Source organism: Leptosomus discolor, chromosome 20 (assembly GCF_034619465.1).
Source record: "Leptosomus discolor isolate bLepDis1 chromosome 20, bLepDis1.hap2, whole genome shotgun sequence".
NCBI classification, from domain to species: Eukaryota; Metazoa; Chordata; class Aves; order Leptosomiformes; family Leptosomidae; genus Leptosomus; species Leptosomus discolor.
Genome location: NC_141410.1, coordinates 8,586,088 through 8,605,525, shown reverse-complemented (window position 1 = coordinate 8,605,525; position 19,438 = coordinate 8,586,088). Strand labels below are relative to the sequence as shown.

Here is a 19,438-nt window from a genome sequence, read left to right as displayed (position 1 = left end):
GATTCTTTAAATCCATCTTATGACACGTCGGTTTAAAGTCGCCCTGAGATGGAAACAAACACTGCTATGGTTGTGTCAAGTTAGCGGCATTTCAGACCTCAGCTTTAGGTTGGGCGGCACGTCTCCAAGACGGGCCGGTCCCTAGCTGCCGAGAAGGTGACACTCTTGTTAGACTGCATTTAAACTCAAGGCTTGGAAGGACTTTGTGATTGTTTGCTCTGTGACAGGATTTACAGGCATGTCAGGGAGGGGGTGAACCTCAGCCTGACCAGAGGAGAATGTCTGTGCTGCTGATTATTCTTAGATAGGCTGCTGTAATAGTAGATTTTCTTTCTGCCATGTAATCAGCTTGGAGTGCAGCTGCAGAAAGCCAGCTTCTTCTGAGATAAGAAGTCTGCATTAAGCACGTTGCCTTTTGGAGTCTTGGCAGATCAGCTAGAGCTGCTACTCCAGACACGCTGAGGTCTGGAGTAGCAACGTGACGGATTGCCACAAGGCAGTCTCGGTCCTGCTGACTGTGGAATACCTCTCAAGATCAGTAATAGTCGCTTTCAGCGTGGCTTTCTTTCCCCTCTGCATGATCTTTACTTGGCCACGAGCGATGGAACTGGCAGTGAATTCTTGTGGGGGGAGCTTGCATCAAGGAATAAAGACTTTGGGTAAGGTTTGCAGGGTTTGGATGGGTGGCAACAGAATGCATCGTGAGATAAAGGCAGAGGCATGTCAGCTGTGGAAGGGTTAAAGTAAAATGCCAGTTTTCTTCCACTGTGAACAATGTGCCACGCTGGAGAGCTTACAGAGATGCTGCTGGGAGGTAATCTCCAGGTTGTTCTGTGGAGTGAAGGCTGTAACAGTCAACCTAGTAACGAGTAGTTTTTCCTCTCTTACTTGTTTTTACAAGATTGTTATGAAACACGTGAAATGACAGCTCAGGGAGCACCTTACCTCGTCAGAAACCTCACCTTAATGAACCTTCGTAGTATTTGGGGGAGGCAGCTGAACCCATGTTAGTATCTCCATTTACAGATGGAAGAAAACTGAGGCACAAAGCAGGACAGTGTTTTTCCCAGAGCAGAGAAGAGCTGATAGGGGTTACAATCAGCAAGTACCACTTCCAAGTCCCAGACAAATACTAACTTCATCCATTGCTTTTGTATTCCACGTTTTCCATCTGTCCCTGGCTTTTCTTGCACTCTGCAGGGGAATCTAGCCTTTCCCCTAAACACACCAGGTCAGTCTGGTTTCCCTGTCTCTTCTGTTTGCCTGCTCTAAACGTCAGCTGGAGCAGACAGAAGGTGATGATCATCTGTACTTCAAGAAAGGAGCAGCTCCAAATTGTTTCTCCTCCATCAGTGACCCCAGTGACTCAGTGGCTCATTCAGACTCTAAAGCTGGTCCCCTGTTCTTCTGGCTGGGGATCCTTTTTGGAAAGACAGTCTTGCACTAAGGTGGCATGAATTTAATGAGATATGGGTTTGTTGGGGTGGTTTTTTTTAAGAATAATTAACTTGGAAATGTCTCCTGACATCCTCCTAGCCTGTCTCTCATGGTAACAGAGCATGACCTCCAACTTTCATGTAAAATCAGTTCTGAAGTTTAGTGGAGCTTGTCTGTAGCAGCAGCTCAGCTTGCACACCAGCAGCCGTCGGAGTTGATTTAGTAGCTGCTGCTGGGAACTGCGTGTTACTGATTCATTGTAGAGCAGTTCAACAAATAACTGGGTTTTTTGAAGAATTCTCCCAACAACAGAACACTGTAGTGATGGGTTTTAAAAGAATCTACCCACTGAAGCCAGCAACAGGACATCTGCTTGATTTGGCCCTGGGTGCATTGTGCCCAGCGTGACGAAGGATGATCGAGAAGGCAAATGAGTTTCCTCTTGAAAAGGTTTTGCCCACAGAAGGTAGCAAAGACACAGTTACAATTAGGCTGAACCTTGTTTGCTTGAGTCAAAGCCCAAATGCCTGCTGCTTCCTTCCGTCCCTGCTCCTCCCCTCCCTCCGTCCGTGGGGCGGCAGCGGAGCAGGTGGCCTTCAGCCCGTCGCGGTAGGCTATAGCTGCTGCTTTCCCTGTGCGAGCTCGGAGGTGTCTACGTGTCCCTGTGCATGGCACAACCTTGTCAGCTTCGTTCGACCGACTGTCGTTGCTGAATCCCATAACCCACCAACAGCACGTTCAGGCCTGGGTTTGTCATCGTTGTTGCCATCGCAACGGTCGTACCCGGATCTGTCGAGTTTCGGGAGGCGGCAGCGGGCGTTGAGCTAATTCTGCTTTTTCTGTGTGTCCTTTTTCGCTCGGGGGGCTTTAGGGAGCAAAAGCAGCGGCTCGAACCGAAGCAACAGCGAGAACAGCAGGAGGGCTCTTGGCAGAGAGAAGGACCGCAAGTCGGCTGGCAGCGGCAGCGAGTCCGACCACACCGCCCGCAGCGGGGGCGGCGCCAGCGTCGTGCGGCGGGAGAGGCCTGTCAGCCAGCTCAGCCACCGGAGTCATGTCTCTGCCACCCACAGCGAGAGAAGCCACCACAGCCATCATTCGTACGGGCCTCCAGGAGTCCCACCCCTCTACAACCTCCCCAAACTGGGCTCCAAAGTCTACGGGACGAGCGGACCCCCTGGAGGGCCCCCCGTGAGGGAACTGAGCTCTGTTCCTCCAGAGCTGACGGGGAGCCGGCAGTCCTTCCAGAAGGCTATGGGCAACCCTTGTGAATTCTTTGTCGACATCATGTGAGAGGAAGTGCCTTCAGACTCTGCTTGGGGAAGGGCCGGGGCGGGGGGGGAGTTGTTTTGGGGGTGGGTGGGCAATTTTGGTCATTGTCGAACATTTAATGGAAGAAACTTGGCTGTCTTGCATGTCACACCTTCCTGGTTTGCAATTGTGTTGCAGAAAAATCAACGAAACGAAACAAAAAAATGCAAAAAAAAAAAAAAAAAACCAACCCCACAAAAACTGAACAACAACAACAAAAAAATCTCCTGGGATTGTTAAATGTCAGCAAATTGATGGCATCTTTTCTTTATCCTTTTTGGGTTTTTTTCCCCCTCCCTCTTGTTTTTGATTGTGAATGGCTGGTGTATGTTCACATCTTAATGAGCTTTGGTAATTGTGGCACCGACTTCAATGCAATTAGTGTATCTTTTTGGCTGAGTCAAGGACTGTTATCTCACGTGACTTCTAAATTTCCGGTAATGCATAGTAGCACTTTTATTTTTCCCTGCTTTTTCTCTTAACAAGGAAAAAAAAATGACGGTTGGCTGGTATCTGTGATACTGCCCTGTAACGCTGTTTCTTGGATGCGTCAGTCAGCGCTCTAAGCAGACACGGCACCCACAAGTGTGCAGACAACATGCGCTTGGAAAGGAGCCGGCTCAAACCAATTCCTTGCAGGATTCCTTCTTCTGCTGACTAGGGAGTGTAAATCAGTCTTTCTTTCCTTTTTTTTTTTTATTTTTTTTTATTTTTAGGTATTATTCTATCAAGGGAGTGGTGGAGTCTTGCTACTGTATGTGTTCATCGTGCAGAACTTGTAAAGTTATTTCCTTTAGTGTCATGGTAGTGACTTTGTAGCTGCAGTCCGTTCCTGGGCATTTCAGTCACATCCCTGCTGGCAGACGTGTCTCGTCCCTCCTGGCTGTAGTGCGCGCTCGCTTGCGGGTTTTGAAGGTTGTTTCCGCGGGAACAGGACGACGGTTGGTGTAGCTGCGGCGTTCCCCTTTGGAAGGGGGTATTTATCCCACTCTAGCAGAGACGTAGGTAAATCCTGGCTCCCGCTGGGACTTGGCTGTTCATTTTGATCCCCTCTTTCTCTGTTCTTAATTTCTGAGCAGCGTCTTTCTCTTCTTTTTTGAAATAGCAACGTGGAGATGTCTAATCCCGATGGCGCTGTTGCCGGAGGGAACATGTTCTGAACACAGGCGGGAGCTGGCTGTTAGCAGAGAGGCGAGAGGGTGTGTTGAGAACAGTTCATAAACGGTGCAATGAACGAATCTTTATACCTGACCCAGAGCAAGACCCGTGCTAAAGCTCCTGCTGGGGAGCTTTGACTTAAGCAACTGCTGTTGTATATCCCCAAGATCTCATTACTCTGTGTTTTTTGCTCTGAGGCTATGGGCGCTTGATGAAGTATGTTCAGGACCTTTCACTGACGTTTAAGAAGCTTTGTTAAAGTCTCTGAATGAGGGCATGGTGGGAGCACACCCACACTCTGTTACGGTGGCTCATTTAATGGGAAACACGTGCTAAGCTGCAGTCACTCAGGGGCATTTGACCACGGGGCCATGCCTCAGTTAAATCCTCTTGTGTGAGATACCTGCTTCGGGCAGGTTTTAGGACAGGTGCTTTAAAATCAGTCTTTACTGTATATAAGCATTTTCTTCCCTCGTAAGAAGCTTCTTTTTGTTACGCTCCATGCTTTATGGGTAGTGTGAATATCCGATATGAATGTCACAAGAGAACATATCTTTCTCACTGTATACCTGTAGTGTCATGTTCCTTTGTCACCCTGAAAGATTACTCTTCGAACCCTCCATCTTGTATGTTGTTCATTCTGATAGATTTTTCACTACTTCTTTTCTTATTACAGGTCTGTGTGTAAACACATCCCTCTTACAAAAGTCAGAGTAACGTTTTCAATGTCTGTGTTAATCGGAGACCGAAGTCTCACTTTCCAAAGGGAGCTAGGCATTTAGGAGGCTGTGTGTCACTCAGACTAGGTACGCCAATTCCTGGGCTTCTGAACTAGCTGAGTGGGTTTGGGCAGTTTTCTTTACAAAAATCTCCCCAAAAGCTACGTAACGTTTCTGAAAGCGGTGCGTTCGTCCTAATCCGTCGGATGGGCTAGCATAGATCGCGAGGTTGGTGATGGCTTCTTCAAAAGGACGGCACTACCTAAAGCTTGGCTGAGCAACAGTATCCTTTCTTTTCCTTTCCTCCTCCCAGTAACACAGCAGAGATGCTAACGAAACCCAGTAAACGATTTTGAAAGATTGACGTTTAAAGGAATGAAATAAATCAGGGTAAAATAATTCCGTAATTCTGCTATGTCTCCAGGAGACACTGTTAAGGAGTCTGTGACTTTACTGACAATCACTAGTGGTTCTACTTTTAAATTAATTTTAACTTTTCTGATCTCTTGTATATTACAATTTTTCTGGCCCGCTTTGTCTTAAGGCAGAACTTACAGGGCTGGAGGAAAAGACTGTCGTTTTAATAAGATATTTCCAAAAGGGATTGAAGCTGGGGGCTGAGCTTTCACCCGTGGAAGAAACGTGTTTAATTTCCTTATGTCTTTTCAAGAGTTGCAGTTTACGCAGCTGCCGGGGTTTTTTTTGTCTTGTTGTTATGCTGTTGGCAGAAACTGTTCTGTGTCTTGCTGGTCTTTGCTGCTATGTTGAAACGACTGTGTTATATACTTGTGTGTTTGTGGGTAGCTCTGGAGTGAGGCTGACAGGCCGTAACGTAGGTGTGGGAGAGCGTTCGTCTGCTGAAGAGATCAGGCTGCTAAATCCAGCCTGAAGTAGCTTCGCCCACAAACAGGCATCCTGTTTCAGGCAAAAAACGAGCGCTCTGAATGTACTGACGGATGTTGGTTCATACTGTATAGCGTGGAGAGCCTGCTATTTCGGAGAGCAGCAGGAGAATGTACGTGACCCTTCTGTGAACAGTGCAATACGTCATGGCCACTGTGTGTAGAACAAAAGCTTGATTTCCCCGCCTTGTAGCGTGCAGTGGAGAGGCTGGTGTGAGTGAGTGGAAAGTTAGGCCTGGAACACTGCTAGCTCTTAATTTCCAGAAGTGGACGAAGACAGGAGATTTCCCAAATCCCATCCTCGGCTCTCAATGCATGTGCATGTGTCTTTGGGGCCCGGGGGCCTAACTGTGCCCGGTTCTCCCGGTGGGTACGGCGCCGCCTGCGGCAAGAAGCGCCGCCGGTGCCCGTGAAGCTGCCCACAGGGAGGGAAGAGAGGTGGAAGGCTGGAGTCCTGCAGAACTGTCTTGTTGCTCTCGCCAGGGCCTGAGATTTTTCTCTGGTTTCGATGTCCAGTAACTGGAACTGGCCGGGCTGTAGCACGCGTGACTGCGCCTGTAACCGCAGCGAGAAATGGTGGGTTTGCTGTACAGGGCGTCTGGCAGGAGCCTTAAATAGCTGATGGTTTTACTCTGGGAGTGAGACCCCTGCCTGTGCTCTGCAGCTGGGCTTCACGCTCACGCATCCCTGCCGGCAGCTTTTACCAAGGACGAGCAGGCACGTTTGGAAAATCGTACGAAATGATGAGAAAACAGTTTGGGATGGCGTCTCCGGTCCCAAGGGGGCAGTACCTGTAGGGGCAGTGTACCCACCCAGGGTGTGAGCTCTGAGGAGTCCCTTTTGTTGGCAAATAGTCTTAAAAGCACTGCTATTGTCTTTTACCTCCTGTTCATAAATCGACTTTTCAAGCAGTCCCCTGGACACTTTACCCAAAGGTGTATTGGATGGCAAGCAATGATGCACAGACATTGACTTTTGATATTATTTTTGTTCTGTTCAAATGGGCGGTCCCATCTTGAGACTTGACAGCTCATGAGTTGATGTAATTGTTTTTGTTTTGCATTTAACTGGATTGTAATAAGATTGACTTAAAATTATTAATTCTAATCAGTGATTAGAAATACATGTAAAGAATTTTATGTACAGTAGAGGAACAAAGTTACATGATTTTAAATAATGAAAACCCAGACTATCACCTATTCTAGAATTGGTTCTACTCAAAGAGTGACCTCTTACTAGCATGGACTGCACTGTTCCTGTTAAATGTCTATTGCATAATTGAATTCTTTTTTGTAGATATTGTATTAAAACCCAAGTGTCTGTATAGTTAATATATAGCTGCTTATGTGTAAATGCTATTTTAAACACTAAAAAGCTTTTAATTTTATGTGATAACCGCAGTGTATGTCTTCAGTTCTTTGCACTACTGCATTATCTTTTGTTCAAGAATGCTGAAATATTGGTTGAATCTTACTCTTTTTTTATTTTATTTTTTTTTTTCCTCTGACACACTGAAGTTTTGTGGTCTTCGCGGGAGAAGATTGTGGAGGAGCTAATGATAGGCATTGGGAGTTCTGTGATTTAGTGGTGCTTCAGAAGCGCTTACAGTTCAAAGTATGACAGGAACCCTGTAAACGTTCACCTCTAAACTGGGTCACAGATGATTGAGGTGCAGAGGCCTGACTCTTCCGTGCAGGTTAATGGTGTCTGACTGGAAACACGAGACCCTGCCGTTCATCAGAGGCGCTGTAGCATTGAGCTAATGACCAATATATTGGTGCAGAAGTCGTGCCTTCCTCTTAAATTGCCCTGCCTCTTAATTACTGAGCTTCTCCCTCTCACAGCTTGGCAGGAGCAGGTATAGAGGAAAGGCTGGAGAAGGTTTGTGGCAGTAAAAGACAGCTGGGGGATACGTGCCCTTACAAAGACAGGAGCTGGAACAAGTTTTCCTGCCTGCAGACCCAGGAGATGACTCTGCGGGTAGAACCCTTTGGTGTATTCAGCTGTTTCACGCGAATATTCCCTTTTTCTGGCACAAACGCCAGCAGAGCAAGCTAGGGTCTTTAGGACACCACTTTGCGGACTAACCGGTAAGCCGTAAACCACGGTGTGTCTGTCGTGCAACGTGAGGACACCCAGCCTCCCTGTAAGGTCTGGGTGGTTCATGTACAAAGAACAACGGCAGCTGGATGAGGCAGATTCCCTCCTCTCAGCTGGTAGAGATCAAGCAGCAGAGGAGAGACAAGGTCGTCGTTATTACGGAGGCATCGGGTATAAATGGCACAATTCTGCAGCCGATTTATGCAGGAGCCTATGGGAAAGCCTTGCAGAGGTTCCCATAGGCTCCCTTTCAAACCGTGTTTGTTTACACAGGATGCAGAAGGGTCCAGCCAGCGTTTTCCCAGGTGAATATTAAATGATCAGAAGTTTGGACGTGCTCTTTGCAGCTTTTTACTGCAGGGCCTGATGGGCTCCAGCTGACCTAGTGTGAATTGTCTGCAGGTGACTGGAATGGGTTGAACAATGTAATCGGCCTCTTTTCCCTTCCTCCCCCTGCCCTTTCCCCTTAAAGGCAGAGAAAAACCAGTCTAGCGTGGCCATAGCTCTGCTGCCACAAAGAGAGGCAATAGAGGTAAATTTGGGTTTTTTTCCTTCTCTGTTTCTGGAATGATGATGGTCAAAAGTTACCGAACGCTTCCCTGCTCTGAAATCGCAGCGCTGAAGTGAGGAGTACTGCTGAGGTTCTCGGGTGCACCGATACGCTCACGAAGACTTGCTGCAGCCTCCAGAGACAAGGACTTCCAGTCTTCAGGTCAGATTTTTGCTATCTCTGATCCCACTGAGGAGTGCTTTTGTCCAACGTGTTTGTCAGTATGCCGAGAGAATTTTACGTGCAGGAAGCCACGGAAATCTAGGACAGCTGGTTTTGCAGTGCACCAGAAAGCTCCTTTTTTTTAAGAATGAAAATATTCCCTGGTTTAGATTAATTTGCAAATTCTTTAATTGAGCTGAATCGATGAGTTAACTTCCAATACCACATAGTGGATAGATGGAAAAACTTTCAGTCTGATGTGGGGAATAAAGGAGCATACAGTTGCTCGTCAAAGTGGGTGGGGAAAAGAAAAGATCTTAGCGATGTGACTTGGTGTTTGCTTGCTACTGTTTGGTAGTAACGTGAAATAATGTGGAAGTTTTTCCATTTTTCACCTTTCTTGTTTTTCCACTGACGCAATTTTTTGCAAAAGGAGTGTAGAATAAAGATTGTTTAAAGGATTAAAAAAAAATTCCTGTGAACTGCCTTTACTAAAACATTTCTGCTTTCACTTTGAGACAGTACTTGTGCTTGGCTGGTTGTTTAATTTCCCTGACATGAAATCATTTGTTTAACAACTGCGTTAGAGTCCGGTTGTACTTTTACCAGGTTTATGAAAAGATGAGTATGATGGCTTGGGTTAAAAAGTGTTGGATCAAGTTGTGTCCTTTGCTTTTGAACTGAAGGAGCGCTACTGCCAGCGTTCCTCCGTGATACAGCGCGGTAAAAGATAAATCCCCCTCCTGCATTGCGTCTGCACTGCTAGGAAAAGTAACTTTCCTTGACGTGAAGAGGCACGAAGTGGCTAATATTGAGTAACAACTGTTGGCTGGTGGTTGGTAGTGCAGCGCACCTGATTAGCCACCTCGCGTTACAGCAGTACACGTGGCAACCCTTGTGGTATGGAAGTTACACTGAGATGTTGTCGATGAATTCCGTGGTGCTGTGCAGTCCGGGGTGCTGCCTGTCTTCCCTTGCGTGGTCTCTGCCACGGGGATCTGCTCTGGGCTGGCTGGTTTCTCTCCAGCCTTTTGGAAGTAGAGAGGTGTGTGATTAAAAAGTCCATGTGAGTAATAAATGTGAGTAAAAGTGTACTCACGTTGCTTACTGCGTTCTACAGTGTATTTTTTTTTGTATTATAAGGACCAAAACTGCCAGACATCCTCATTAGCTCTGAAAATATTTAAGATAAAAAAAGAAATGCTGCTGCTGGAACTCTGTTGGGCAGGGATAACGATAAGGGGAGCAAAGCAGACTCAGTTCCTCAGCTTGTATCACCTGCGTACGCAGCTGCATCGGGTTAGCTCTGCAGCAAACACTTAGAAAGACCTCGAAAATCCAGAGGAGTAAAGCAGAGCGACAGCAGCTTCCGTCCAGCAGCGCTGTGAGGCTGTCGGGTGCCTCGTGATCCAGCAGTGTGCTCGTGGAGAGGCGTAGCAGTGTTACCTCACCGCCACCTGCGCCCTGCAAGTAGGTGGCGGAGGACACGCTGGGTTTTGAGATGGGAGGAACTTCGTGCTGTGCCTTTGGATAGCGTGATTTGCACACGGTTTGTTTCCAGGCTTGTCCTCGTTTCCGTGCTCCTTGCAAACACATGTTAATGAAACACAAATGAGCCAGTTGCAATTTGAATGGGTAATCTGCTCTTTACATCCTGCATACAGCTGCCTTTACGTATCCGAGTAGTTTCTAAAAGTTTTGTGACAAAGTAGTCAAAGTCAAAATGTTTTCCGTAGGAATCGTTACTTAACAGAAATGTAAACATTGGCTTTAGAAAGTTCAGCTTTTTGTTTCACGACAGGGATATCAAAACTGAAATTCATATTGTAAAAGAAGTACGAAGTTATGATAAATATTTCCATTATGATATCTAAACTCTTACGATACAATTTATATGAAAAAAAAATCTCAGTTTTACTGAGATTCTGACTCGAAGTGAAACTGTGAAATCTCTTGAGAAACACAAGTTCTTGCTTGTGTTTTATTTCAACACTCGATACATAAGGACCAGTTCTCGGTTAGTAGCTGCAGCAAGGTACTGTCGCTATCGCGAAGCAGAAGAGCGATGGTTAGGGTTAGAAGCTTTGCTTAGCCTTCCCATCTTTCACTTTATTTAAGAGTCAAACTAGTCAGCGCTTCTTGATCGGAACAGGGTTGTTTCCCTGTACTTCAGTTTGTGTATGACCTGCCGGTTTCTGTGTGTACTCTTTGCCTGTGCTCTTACCCGGAAAGGTATACATGGAGTTATCCTCTGAGCCTCAATTAAAAATGAGCAAACCTAACTCAGTGCCATGCTGGCAAGTCAGAGCCCCTCTGGTTAAATAGAAGAGAGGGTCCGTGTGCTCCGTCACAGAACCTTAGTTACAAGGACAATGGGGAAGGGTTGTCTTAAGGATCCTGGTGGCCGTTAGAACGATACAGTTTCACAGCCTGGGTGGTAGAAGGTTTGCATTGGCTGTAACCACTAGAAAAGAGACCCAGAGCTGTGGGATGTCATTGACTCCGCTTTTAATAAAGCACATGCACAAGCACACGCAGGGTGTCCAGACCGCAGTTACAGAGCAGCGTGCAGGACCTTTGGTTCTCTCTGTCTCTTACCTCCCTCTCCTCATCCACCTCCTGTGTCTAACAGGAGCAGGCCTGCGTAGGAGCTGTGTTTTCTGATGTGGCTCGCTAGGAGAAGGTCTTTGCAGAGGATCCTGTGTGGGTGGGGACTCAGTATCACTAGTTAATCACAGGGATTTCTATTTGTGGTCTATAACCTCACACCTTTTCAGGCGATTCCCTTCTGTTTCTCTAGTTAGCATTTCCGTGGTGTTGAATATATTTGAAAGTTTGTATAAGGCCTGGGAAAGGATTCATGGGTATGTCTTTTATTATCTAGTTAATAAGAGGAGGGAATTGCCAGCGGTCTTTACAGGAGAGTGGTCTGTGTTGAGGCTTCTAGCTCAGGTTGCCAGACCCAAGAGATTCATGTAGAGCACCGGTACTGTGGGTTGCTTGCTTCACTGAACCTGCTTGGGGCTCCTTGTGGGTGATGAAACTGGTGGGTAGCTACAGAGAGGATGGACGCTGCTCTGCTGGGGGCAGTTTGCTTTCGCTCCTTAAGCTGCAGAAGCACAGGGCTCTACTTAAAAATTCTGCTCCTCGTGTTCAGCCTGCTGGGTAGGGCCGTGTTTGATACGGTGATGGTGTCTGGGACCACAGCTTACAGAGTCGTCGTAAACAGAATTATCTCATTAAAATACAGACAGCTTCTGTTGAGGAGCAGGTGACAACAGATCTGGCTTATTGTCTGTTTATCGAGTCCTCCCCTGGCTCCTCTTTGATGGAGTTCTGGAAATAATCCACTGTGTTCAGATCAGGCTTAAGCAAGATGATGTAGCATTTAGGGATATAGTAGGTCCCCAAGATACCCAGACTGGTTGCCAAAATGGTACCGATCTGAGTAACAGACCTGAGGACTGTCTTCAGCGTGGCAAAAATGGCAACGAAGAAGATGCAGATGATTAAATAGACGAGGGTGGCAAATGTGATCCCCCGGGCAATATTGTACTTCTTGCCAGAAGTCTGGACCATGAACGTGCAGAGGAAGCAGACCAGGGCCAAGCAGCCGTTGTAGCCGTGCATCAGGGCAAAGGCAAACCAGGACTTGGTGTTACACACGAGCAGAACTTCAGTGGGCAGCGACTTGTAATCAGGTGCCAGATAGTCCGGGCCCAAGTGGAGATAGCAGAAACAGAACAGGCACTCGGTGAGGAGGCACAAGGCGACCAGGAGCCAGGCCCTCCTCTGCGTCACCCAGTACAAGAAGGTAGGGGCACAGCCAGGGAACTCTGTCACAAGGGTGATCTCGAGGGACTTGAGGAAGAAGGGAGAGAAGCAACCATTGAGGCACAGGGCGTAGACAACCTGCTGGATCCTACAAAGGTTGTGACTGGGCTTCCCTATATAGAGGCAGCAGCTGAGACCCAGCAGCACGAGCGCGGACAAGGCGAAGAGGTTCAGTTTGCCCCCGGAAGCCTGCACGAGGGGGGTCTCCAGGTGCTTGAGAAAGAGCACTGCTGCCAGACAAGCCAGGGATACGGTGAGGGCCATCAGCGTTAGCAAGGCGAGGGCGAGCGGCTCGTTCCAGAAGAGGTATCTCTCGCTGCGGTCGTAACAGCGTGCGCTGCGGACGGGGGACCACTGGTGCTCCAGGCAGGGCGTGCAGGTGGAGCTGTCTGCAAGGGAGCAGCGAGAAGCTGAGCAGCACCCTGCAGTGGAGTGCTGCTGGTCCGCTGCAGGCAGCCCTTGGCATGGGTCACGGTCACCAAGTAGGTAACTGGTTTGGGTGCTGCTTTGCCCACTTACCCCCCCCCCCCCCCCTTCCTAAATGCGTTAGATCTCCAAAGCCTGTGGTAGTTCAGTCTTTTCCCCCCTCTACTTCTCCGCCCTCCTCTCAAAAGAATCCACCTATTTCTTGGCTCTCTTTCCCTTCCCCAGGAAGGATCACCAGCTGCCAAAAGATCCCAGAGTTTCATCATAAGCCTCTCTTCTACCTATGACCCCAGAATTTCATCACCCCCCCTCTCTCCTGCCTCTTGAGCTAAAACATACGCGTGTCCTGCTGCGCTCCCTCTGGCATCTCCAGAGGCAGGCCCCGAAGATCTGTAGAGCAAGACTGAGCGATGCACAGCGGAACAAAAGCGGCCGATGCTCTGCGCTGGCGGGAAGAGCTCACACGACTGGCCGTTACCGGCGCGGTGAACCGGTGTGACCTCAACCATGCACACAGGTAAAGCCATTGACGTTCTCAGACCTCACCTTTAGGGCTCCAGAAGGTGTTTTCTGGACAATCTGTACAGTCGTAGCAGCAGAGGTGGAATCCTTTTATTCGTCTGAATTGTCCTGGCTTACAATGGCTGAAGCATTCTGATGTAGGCTCCTAGGCAAAGGGAAGAACGAACGTCAGCCAGATACTTTCAGGAGAAGCACCGTGTCGCCAAACAAAATCAGAAGAACTTGGCTCTGCTGTGATCAAACCTGTGCTTGAACCTTAAACAGTGCTGGGAATAGCTTTCTCGCGTTTTGCACCGTGGAGATGGATTGCACGTTTGCAGAGGAGCCAGAACTGGGTCCCGTGCAAATCTTGGAGGAGTAGCAGCATGCAGGCTGAGAGCCCCTTAAGGACATGAAGGTTTAATTCGTTTTGTGGTTGTTTACGCTTTTTTGCCCACCGTCTTTACCTTTTGATCTGCAGTGTGGAACTGAATCTGGGACTTATTGATGTTCAAGGACTCTTCGTAGTCGCCTACAGGCAGATACGTAAGGGTGCCGTTTTTCCAGGACCAGAATATAAGCTTGTAGCCAGTGTTTGTGCCGTGGGATTGATCAAACCTAAAACTTTGGCCGTTCACCTGGAACGGGAGGGTATTCATGAAATGCAGCAGCTGAGGAGAAAATGAGAATCGACAGTAAGTGCTGGTACAGTTGGTGGTGTTTCTTAGAGGATGCTAATGCCGTAAGCTGATTCCTGGCCGGAGTCAGTCGTCCCTTACGTGGGCTAAGATTGCGACTGTCGGCCTTCTGGCTGCGTTACCCGCTGCTCTGCTGTGCCCAGCCCGGTCAGCGGGAGCCAGGACGCAGCCCTAGAGCGGGGGACGCAGCCCTAGAGCGGGGGACGCAGCCCTAGAGCGGGGGACGCAGCCCTAGAGCGGGGGACGCAGCCCTAGAGCGGGGGACGCAGCCCTAGAGCGGGGGACGCAGCCCTAGAGCGGGGGACGCAGCCCTAGAGCGGGGGACGCAGCCCTAGAGCGGGGGACGCCGCCCTCGCCAGCAGCAGAGAAGGTGCCGTGCGCTGGCGCGGGGGGCAGACCGGCTGAGGGCATTGCCGAGGTTTATCGCTGCGGGCGCACAGGGCAACGTTACCCCCCGTCCCTGTCCGGCTGCGTGCAGCTCTGAGGCACGGGTTGGGTGGGAGGTTGCTGTTGGTCCCCCTGACCTTTACTGACCTGCCACGGCCTGACAGGCCCTTTGGGACACGCTCGGGGGGTGCAGCCCAGCGCCCTGTGCAGCGCATGAGCCACGCTGTAGACCGCGACGTAGGCGGGTTGGACTTGCGAGTGGCTCAGCGCCGCCGAGATGTCACGCAGCGAGACGCGGTCGCAGTGTTTGCAGTGGGTGTCCAGCGTGTCAGAGCCCATGAGGTGGTTGAGTTCTCTGGACTCCTGGCAAAACTCATCCTGCTGAACAGAGGTAAAGAGGTCGGCAACGTATTTCTGGAAGCCCGGGACTGTGCCTGCTTTCATAATAAAGCCTAAGACTGTCCCAATGCTCTGAATATTTGGGATGGAGGCAGCTGTGTCGGACAACATCCAGGCTTCAGTGCCAATCCAGACTTTCTTGCTCAGTCCCATCCTGATGCTGTGTTCCAGCAGGGCCTGAGCTGGCTGACTAAAGGCAAAAAGGACAATGATGTTGACTTTGGTCTTGTTAATTAACGTAATGGTATCTTCCAGTTGGGTTTTGGCTTTGGGGTCTGCAAGGTCTGTAGGAATTAGCCCCTCGAACGCGATGCAGATGCTGTGATTTCCAGCTACGCTTAAGAAGAGCCCCTGGGCTCTTCGGCCGTATTCATCATCACTCCCAATGGTGGCAATCCAGTTCCATCCAAACTTGTTCAGTAGCCGGACCACAGCTTCCACCAAGTTCTTATCGCTGGGGACAGTACGGTAGAAGGATGGGTACAGCTCCGTGTTGCTGAGCTGCTCGCTGCTGGCTCCGTAGCTGACCTGCAAGTTAGAGGATGAGAGAGAAAGCGAGGCAGAGAGTGGAGCTGACAGAAGCGTTCGCGGCCCGGCTCATTCTCCTCCTTCTTTGCACTAGATTTTTCAAAACTGCAGAAGGACGGTGGGAAGGAAGAACCCATCTAAAGGGATAGGTCCACCATGGCTGCATTTACCAGGAGAACCATAAACTGGCCCGACACTTGCTTCCAGTAGCACGGTCCCCCACTGCCGGAAGGGTATCTCCTTCCACTGCCCTTTGTGTCCATCATCACAGCACCAGCCCTTATCATTAATGATAATTAGCTGCTTTCTACAGCGGGTGACACACCCAGGGTTCAGTAATATCTTAGCTCGGGGCTAGATTTACCTGACCGTTATCGCTCGCTCTGTTGTGGTAACTGAGTACTTGCAGTCACAGGTCTATTTTCATGGGATCCTCCTGGTTTACACTGGGAGCTCTGTTATCCCCACTTTACATGGATCACAGAGTGGCCTGAGTTACCCCTCTTCTCTCAGGAAAGTTAGACAGGAGGGAAGTTTCATGACCTACCCAAGATCGTTTGGGAAATCTGTGGCGGAGGAAAGACTGGAATCTGTGCTTTAACAATCCTGGTTCAGAGACCTAGAGTACAGGCAGCATTGTTGATCCGAACCTCCCCCCCCCCCCCCCCCCCCAAAAAAAGGAGAATTCTCGCTTCTCCAAAGAGTTTTCTCTTACCTGTGGGATCCAGAAGAAGCTGAACAGTTTGGCCGTCACCAGGCAGAGATCTGACTTGTGTGGTCCAATCACCGCGGTCACGCGAGGCTGGTAGCCGGTGTAGTCGCACAGCGCCCCGACGCCCGCGGTGCCGTTGCGGCTCAGGAACAGCAGGCTGGGCTGCAAGGCCACCAGGGGCTCAAAGCAGGTGTCGTGCATGTCGTAGCCCAGCTTTACTCCCGGGAGAAGCGCAGTGGAATTGTTGATCTGCTCAACAGCAAACTTCATCCCAAGAGCCCATATCAGCCCGTCTACGAATAACCTGAAACAAGAAGAGACGGGGACTCGCGCGGTCTGTCAGTGCCGTTACAGTGGCCGGCGGCTCATTCCGCGTTCTTTGGGTAACCGAGTAGGAAACGCAGCTCGCCCACCGGCAAGGCGGGTGATTTTTGTTCCCTGCCTTGCCTTGCGCACGGCCCTGAGCGTCCTTTTCCCTCGTAAAAGGCAACGGCACCATCTCAACACTGGGCCCTCCGCCCGTGGAGCGCAGCGCGCGCTTCTCGTTCCATCTGGCAGCAAATCCAACGTTTGCACCTTCGCGTAAGCGTTGGATTCGAAACGAGAAGGAAGCCAGTGCCGCTCTGGGCTCCCATCCAAGCGGGGCTGGTTGCATCTCCAGTTTGACGGCACAGCAGCATCAAGAAATCACAAAAACATTTCCCAGTTCAGGACCAGAAATGGATGGCGCGGCACACCAGCGCCCCAGCACCTCAGAGCTGGTCTCTTGTCTCCATCTCGCCTTCAGCGCTCAGCTGCGAGACCCTCCGTTGCTCTCGGGGCGACTTTCTGTTCCCTTCCCTCCCCACGTACTAGTGCCGCTGACGTTCCTCTCACCTTTCACACGCCACCCGCGTGGGCTCTGATCGCGCCGTCAGGTTGACGGCGTCGGTTCCGAAAGGGAACAAGCCTCCTACGATGTAATCGCCAGGTCGTCTAAACTGAGCCGATAGGCACGTGGGTTGGAGGGCCGCCGCGTAACCGAAGCCCAAGCACAGCAGCAGGTCAGGCACCATTATTGGTCTGGTTTTGGGGGAAAACGTTTCGAAGAAACCTCCAAGCGAATGTGGGAGAGGGAGGAGGGGTCGGCGATCCGGTCTCGCCTGTTTCCTCGGAAGTCTCTTTAAATAGAACTCGGAGAGATGAAAATAACGGGGAGGAATTTGTTTAGCAAAGCGCGTGACGTGCGTCGCTCTGCGCTTAGCGAGCAGTAGGCAAATACGCAGCGATGCCCTGGGAGCGCCCTCGGTTGCAAACCACTGGCCTGATCCTCGTTTGCTTTACTCCAGGAGTAGCCTTCGCTCGGGCGGAGCGACCTGCTGAATTCACAGTCCCAGCGCTGGAAGTTGGACTTCCCGCAGGAGCGGTGGTCACCGCGGGTGCCCCGCTCGAATCCGGACACACGTCTCTTGCGTTAACTCCCCCCTGCCCCGACCAAACGGGAAACAGCATCTTTAATGGAAATATGTTTGTGGAAACTGTCCCTGTGCACAGTTTTCACAAACCACTGGATTTGTGACTGGTCTGGCAGCGGGAGCAGACCTTAACCGGTGCGGGTTGCTCACCCGAAAGCCTCGCCAAGCGCTTCGATGGGGCAGAACCCCCCCGGCTAACGCGTGCCTTGGGGAGGGCGGCACCTCTCCCGTGACGCAGCCGCCGTTCCCGTGCGGAGGCCGAGCTGAGCCGCTCGCCAGCGCCGCTCCCTGCCGCCCCCGGAGCTGCCCCCCGCGTCCGGGCGGCCACCTGCGGGCGGCCTGCGCGGCAGGAACCTCATTTCTTTTTCAGTGAACTTCAGAAAGACCGGTTGGGTTGCCCGATCTAGAGCGTGGTGGCAAGAGACTGACACAGCAGTAATTTTGATTATCTTTTTTATTTTTCTTTTTATTTTTTTTTCAATTTAAGGTCACCTCGTCGTGGAGACAACCGGATCTTCCTTCGCAAGAACTCGTCTGGAGCGGCCGTTCCTCGACGGCGAGGTCGGTGAGCCCTGACTCGGCTGTACTGCTGTTCTTAGGAAGTTGTTATTGCCTGTTTTTTTACTTCAGGCTGGCTTATGCTGTTAACTTTTGAGTTTAAAAACGTTGGTTTAGGTACACGTTCCGCAGCGTAGCCATTCAGGCTGCGTCACGCTTTGAATTTTAGAAAAGAGGATGGCTCTGAACTGGGAAGGTCGATTTACTGCACTTTGTTGGGTTGTGATGTGTTTATTACTGTGTGGTGAAACCTGTATATCCTGCTGGAGCGATACCCCGGGGCTGGAGCACCCGTCCCGGTACGAGGAGCAGCCCCTGCGCTGTAGGGAGCCGGGTACAGGGGCGCTTTGGGCACGTAACTGCTGCAGGTTTCTGTACCGACCTCCTCTTAAGGGAACCTTCCCCCTTGATGGGATCTTTGTCAGCTTTAACTGTAGAACTTCTTTGTGAAAGTTCTGAATACAAATACAACTGCATGGAGGCAGGGGGGTGGGGAGCTGTGTGAGGGGTGTAGAAGTCACACACAGGCCATTATTTACTTCCATCCTTGCTTTCTGGTGAAATGTGGCACAGGAGATAAGTTTATGATGGACTTTTGTGCAAAATGTTCAGCCTCCCCCTAGTGAATCTGTACGTCGTTGTTGTCAGAGCTCTCGAGTACACCAGTCCCTGCAGGGGAGGGTTTTACTCTGCAGGATTTGGCCCCGTGCGTGACAACTGCCAGACTCTGAACGTGCCTACAGCCAAGGGCAGGACCTTGGTGTCACTCGGTGGTATCTGACCGGGGTAGTTAGAGGGTCCCGTTGTTCGGAGACAGAGCAGGACACCAGGAAAATGAAATGACCATTAGGCAATACCTTGTTTAAGTGCAGGCTGCTGGAAAGCTGTACTTCGCTTGGAGCCTACTTTGCACAAAACGATCGGTTATAAACTTACAACCAAGTGTTTTCCCCACTGAGGAAAATTTGATGGCAAAATTAATGGCAAAAATCAAGTTCATCTTCAACATTAATGGAATGTTGAAGTGGAACATTCACCTTGTAAGAGGAACAGTTGAGAATGAATGCGACAAAGGAGAAGTCATTTTCCCCTGCGGTCACACGATTTCTGCATTAAACCTCAAGAGATCCAAAACACCTTTTCACTGGCACACAACGGTATTTGGTGTAATTTAAGGCATTTGGTACCTTACCCCACTGAAATTCCAGCTGTACCTGTGTCGGACAGCAAGGGAGGCCCAGCAGTTGGTAGTTTGTGGAACTGCTCCCTTTTAATGTATGGATTTATCCTATGGAATCATTTTAAGGTGGCCTTAGCAGGAGGGGGATGACAGTTGTGTTTTCACAGCAGCCAAAGCTCCATTTAGGATTTTCAAGGAAACTGCCTTCTCTGTCTCCAGGCACAAGATGCTGCCGACAGATGTGGCTACTCGGAATGGGGGCTCAGCACAGAGCCTCTGGGCTGCCCCCCCAGTCGGTTTCACACCCGATCACCAGGTAAATGAAACACTCTGCTAGCGAAGGAGGGGGTAGGAACATGCTGCAAGTTGTGTTCCTTCCAACACCAGACAGGAGGAAAGCCCCGATGAAGGATACTCTTCAGAAG

The 19,438-nt window shown here is 50.0% G+C and overlaps 2 protein-coding genes across 3 annotated transcripts in view; one reads left to right on the top strand and one right to left on the bottom strand.

The window, feature by feature from the left end:
- DVL1 (dishevelled segment polarity protein 1) overlaps nucleotides 1-2,738 on the top strand; it is an 88,483-nt gene extending 85,745 nt beyond the window's left edge. For both annotated transcript variants that reach the window (XM_086475962.1, XM_086475961.1), the window contains exon 15: nucleotides 2,309-2,738. In XM_086475962.1, coding sequence (XP_086332088.1) covers nucleotides 2,309-2,727 — 419 coding nt within the window. In that variant the 3' untranslated portion in view covers nucleotides 2,728-2,738. The remainder of the gene's footprint in view (nucleotides 1-2,308) is intronic.
- An 8,886-nt stretch (nucleotides 2,739-11,624) lies between these two features.
- On the bottom strand, nucleotides 11,625-16,876 carry TAS1R3 (taste 1 receptor member 3). Its single transcript, XM_086476250.1, has 6 exons — nucleotides 16,698-16,876; nucleotides 15,825-16,125; nucleotides 14,330-15,109; nucleotides 13,565-13,768; nucleotides 13,143-13,263; nucleotides 11,625-12,559 (listed from the first exon to the last, which is right to left on the bottom strand). The coding sequence occupies exons 1-6, from the start codon at nucleotides 16,874-16,876 to the stop codon at nucleotides 11,625-11,627; spliced, it is 2,520 nt and encodes an 839-aa protein (XP_086332376.1).
- Nucleotides 16,877-19,438: the final 2,562 nt, after the last annotated feature.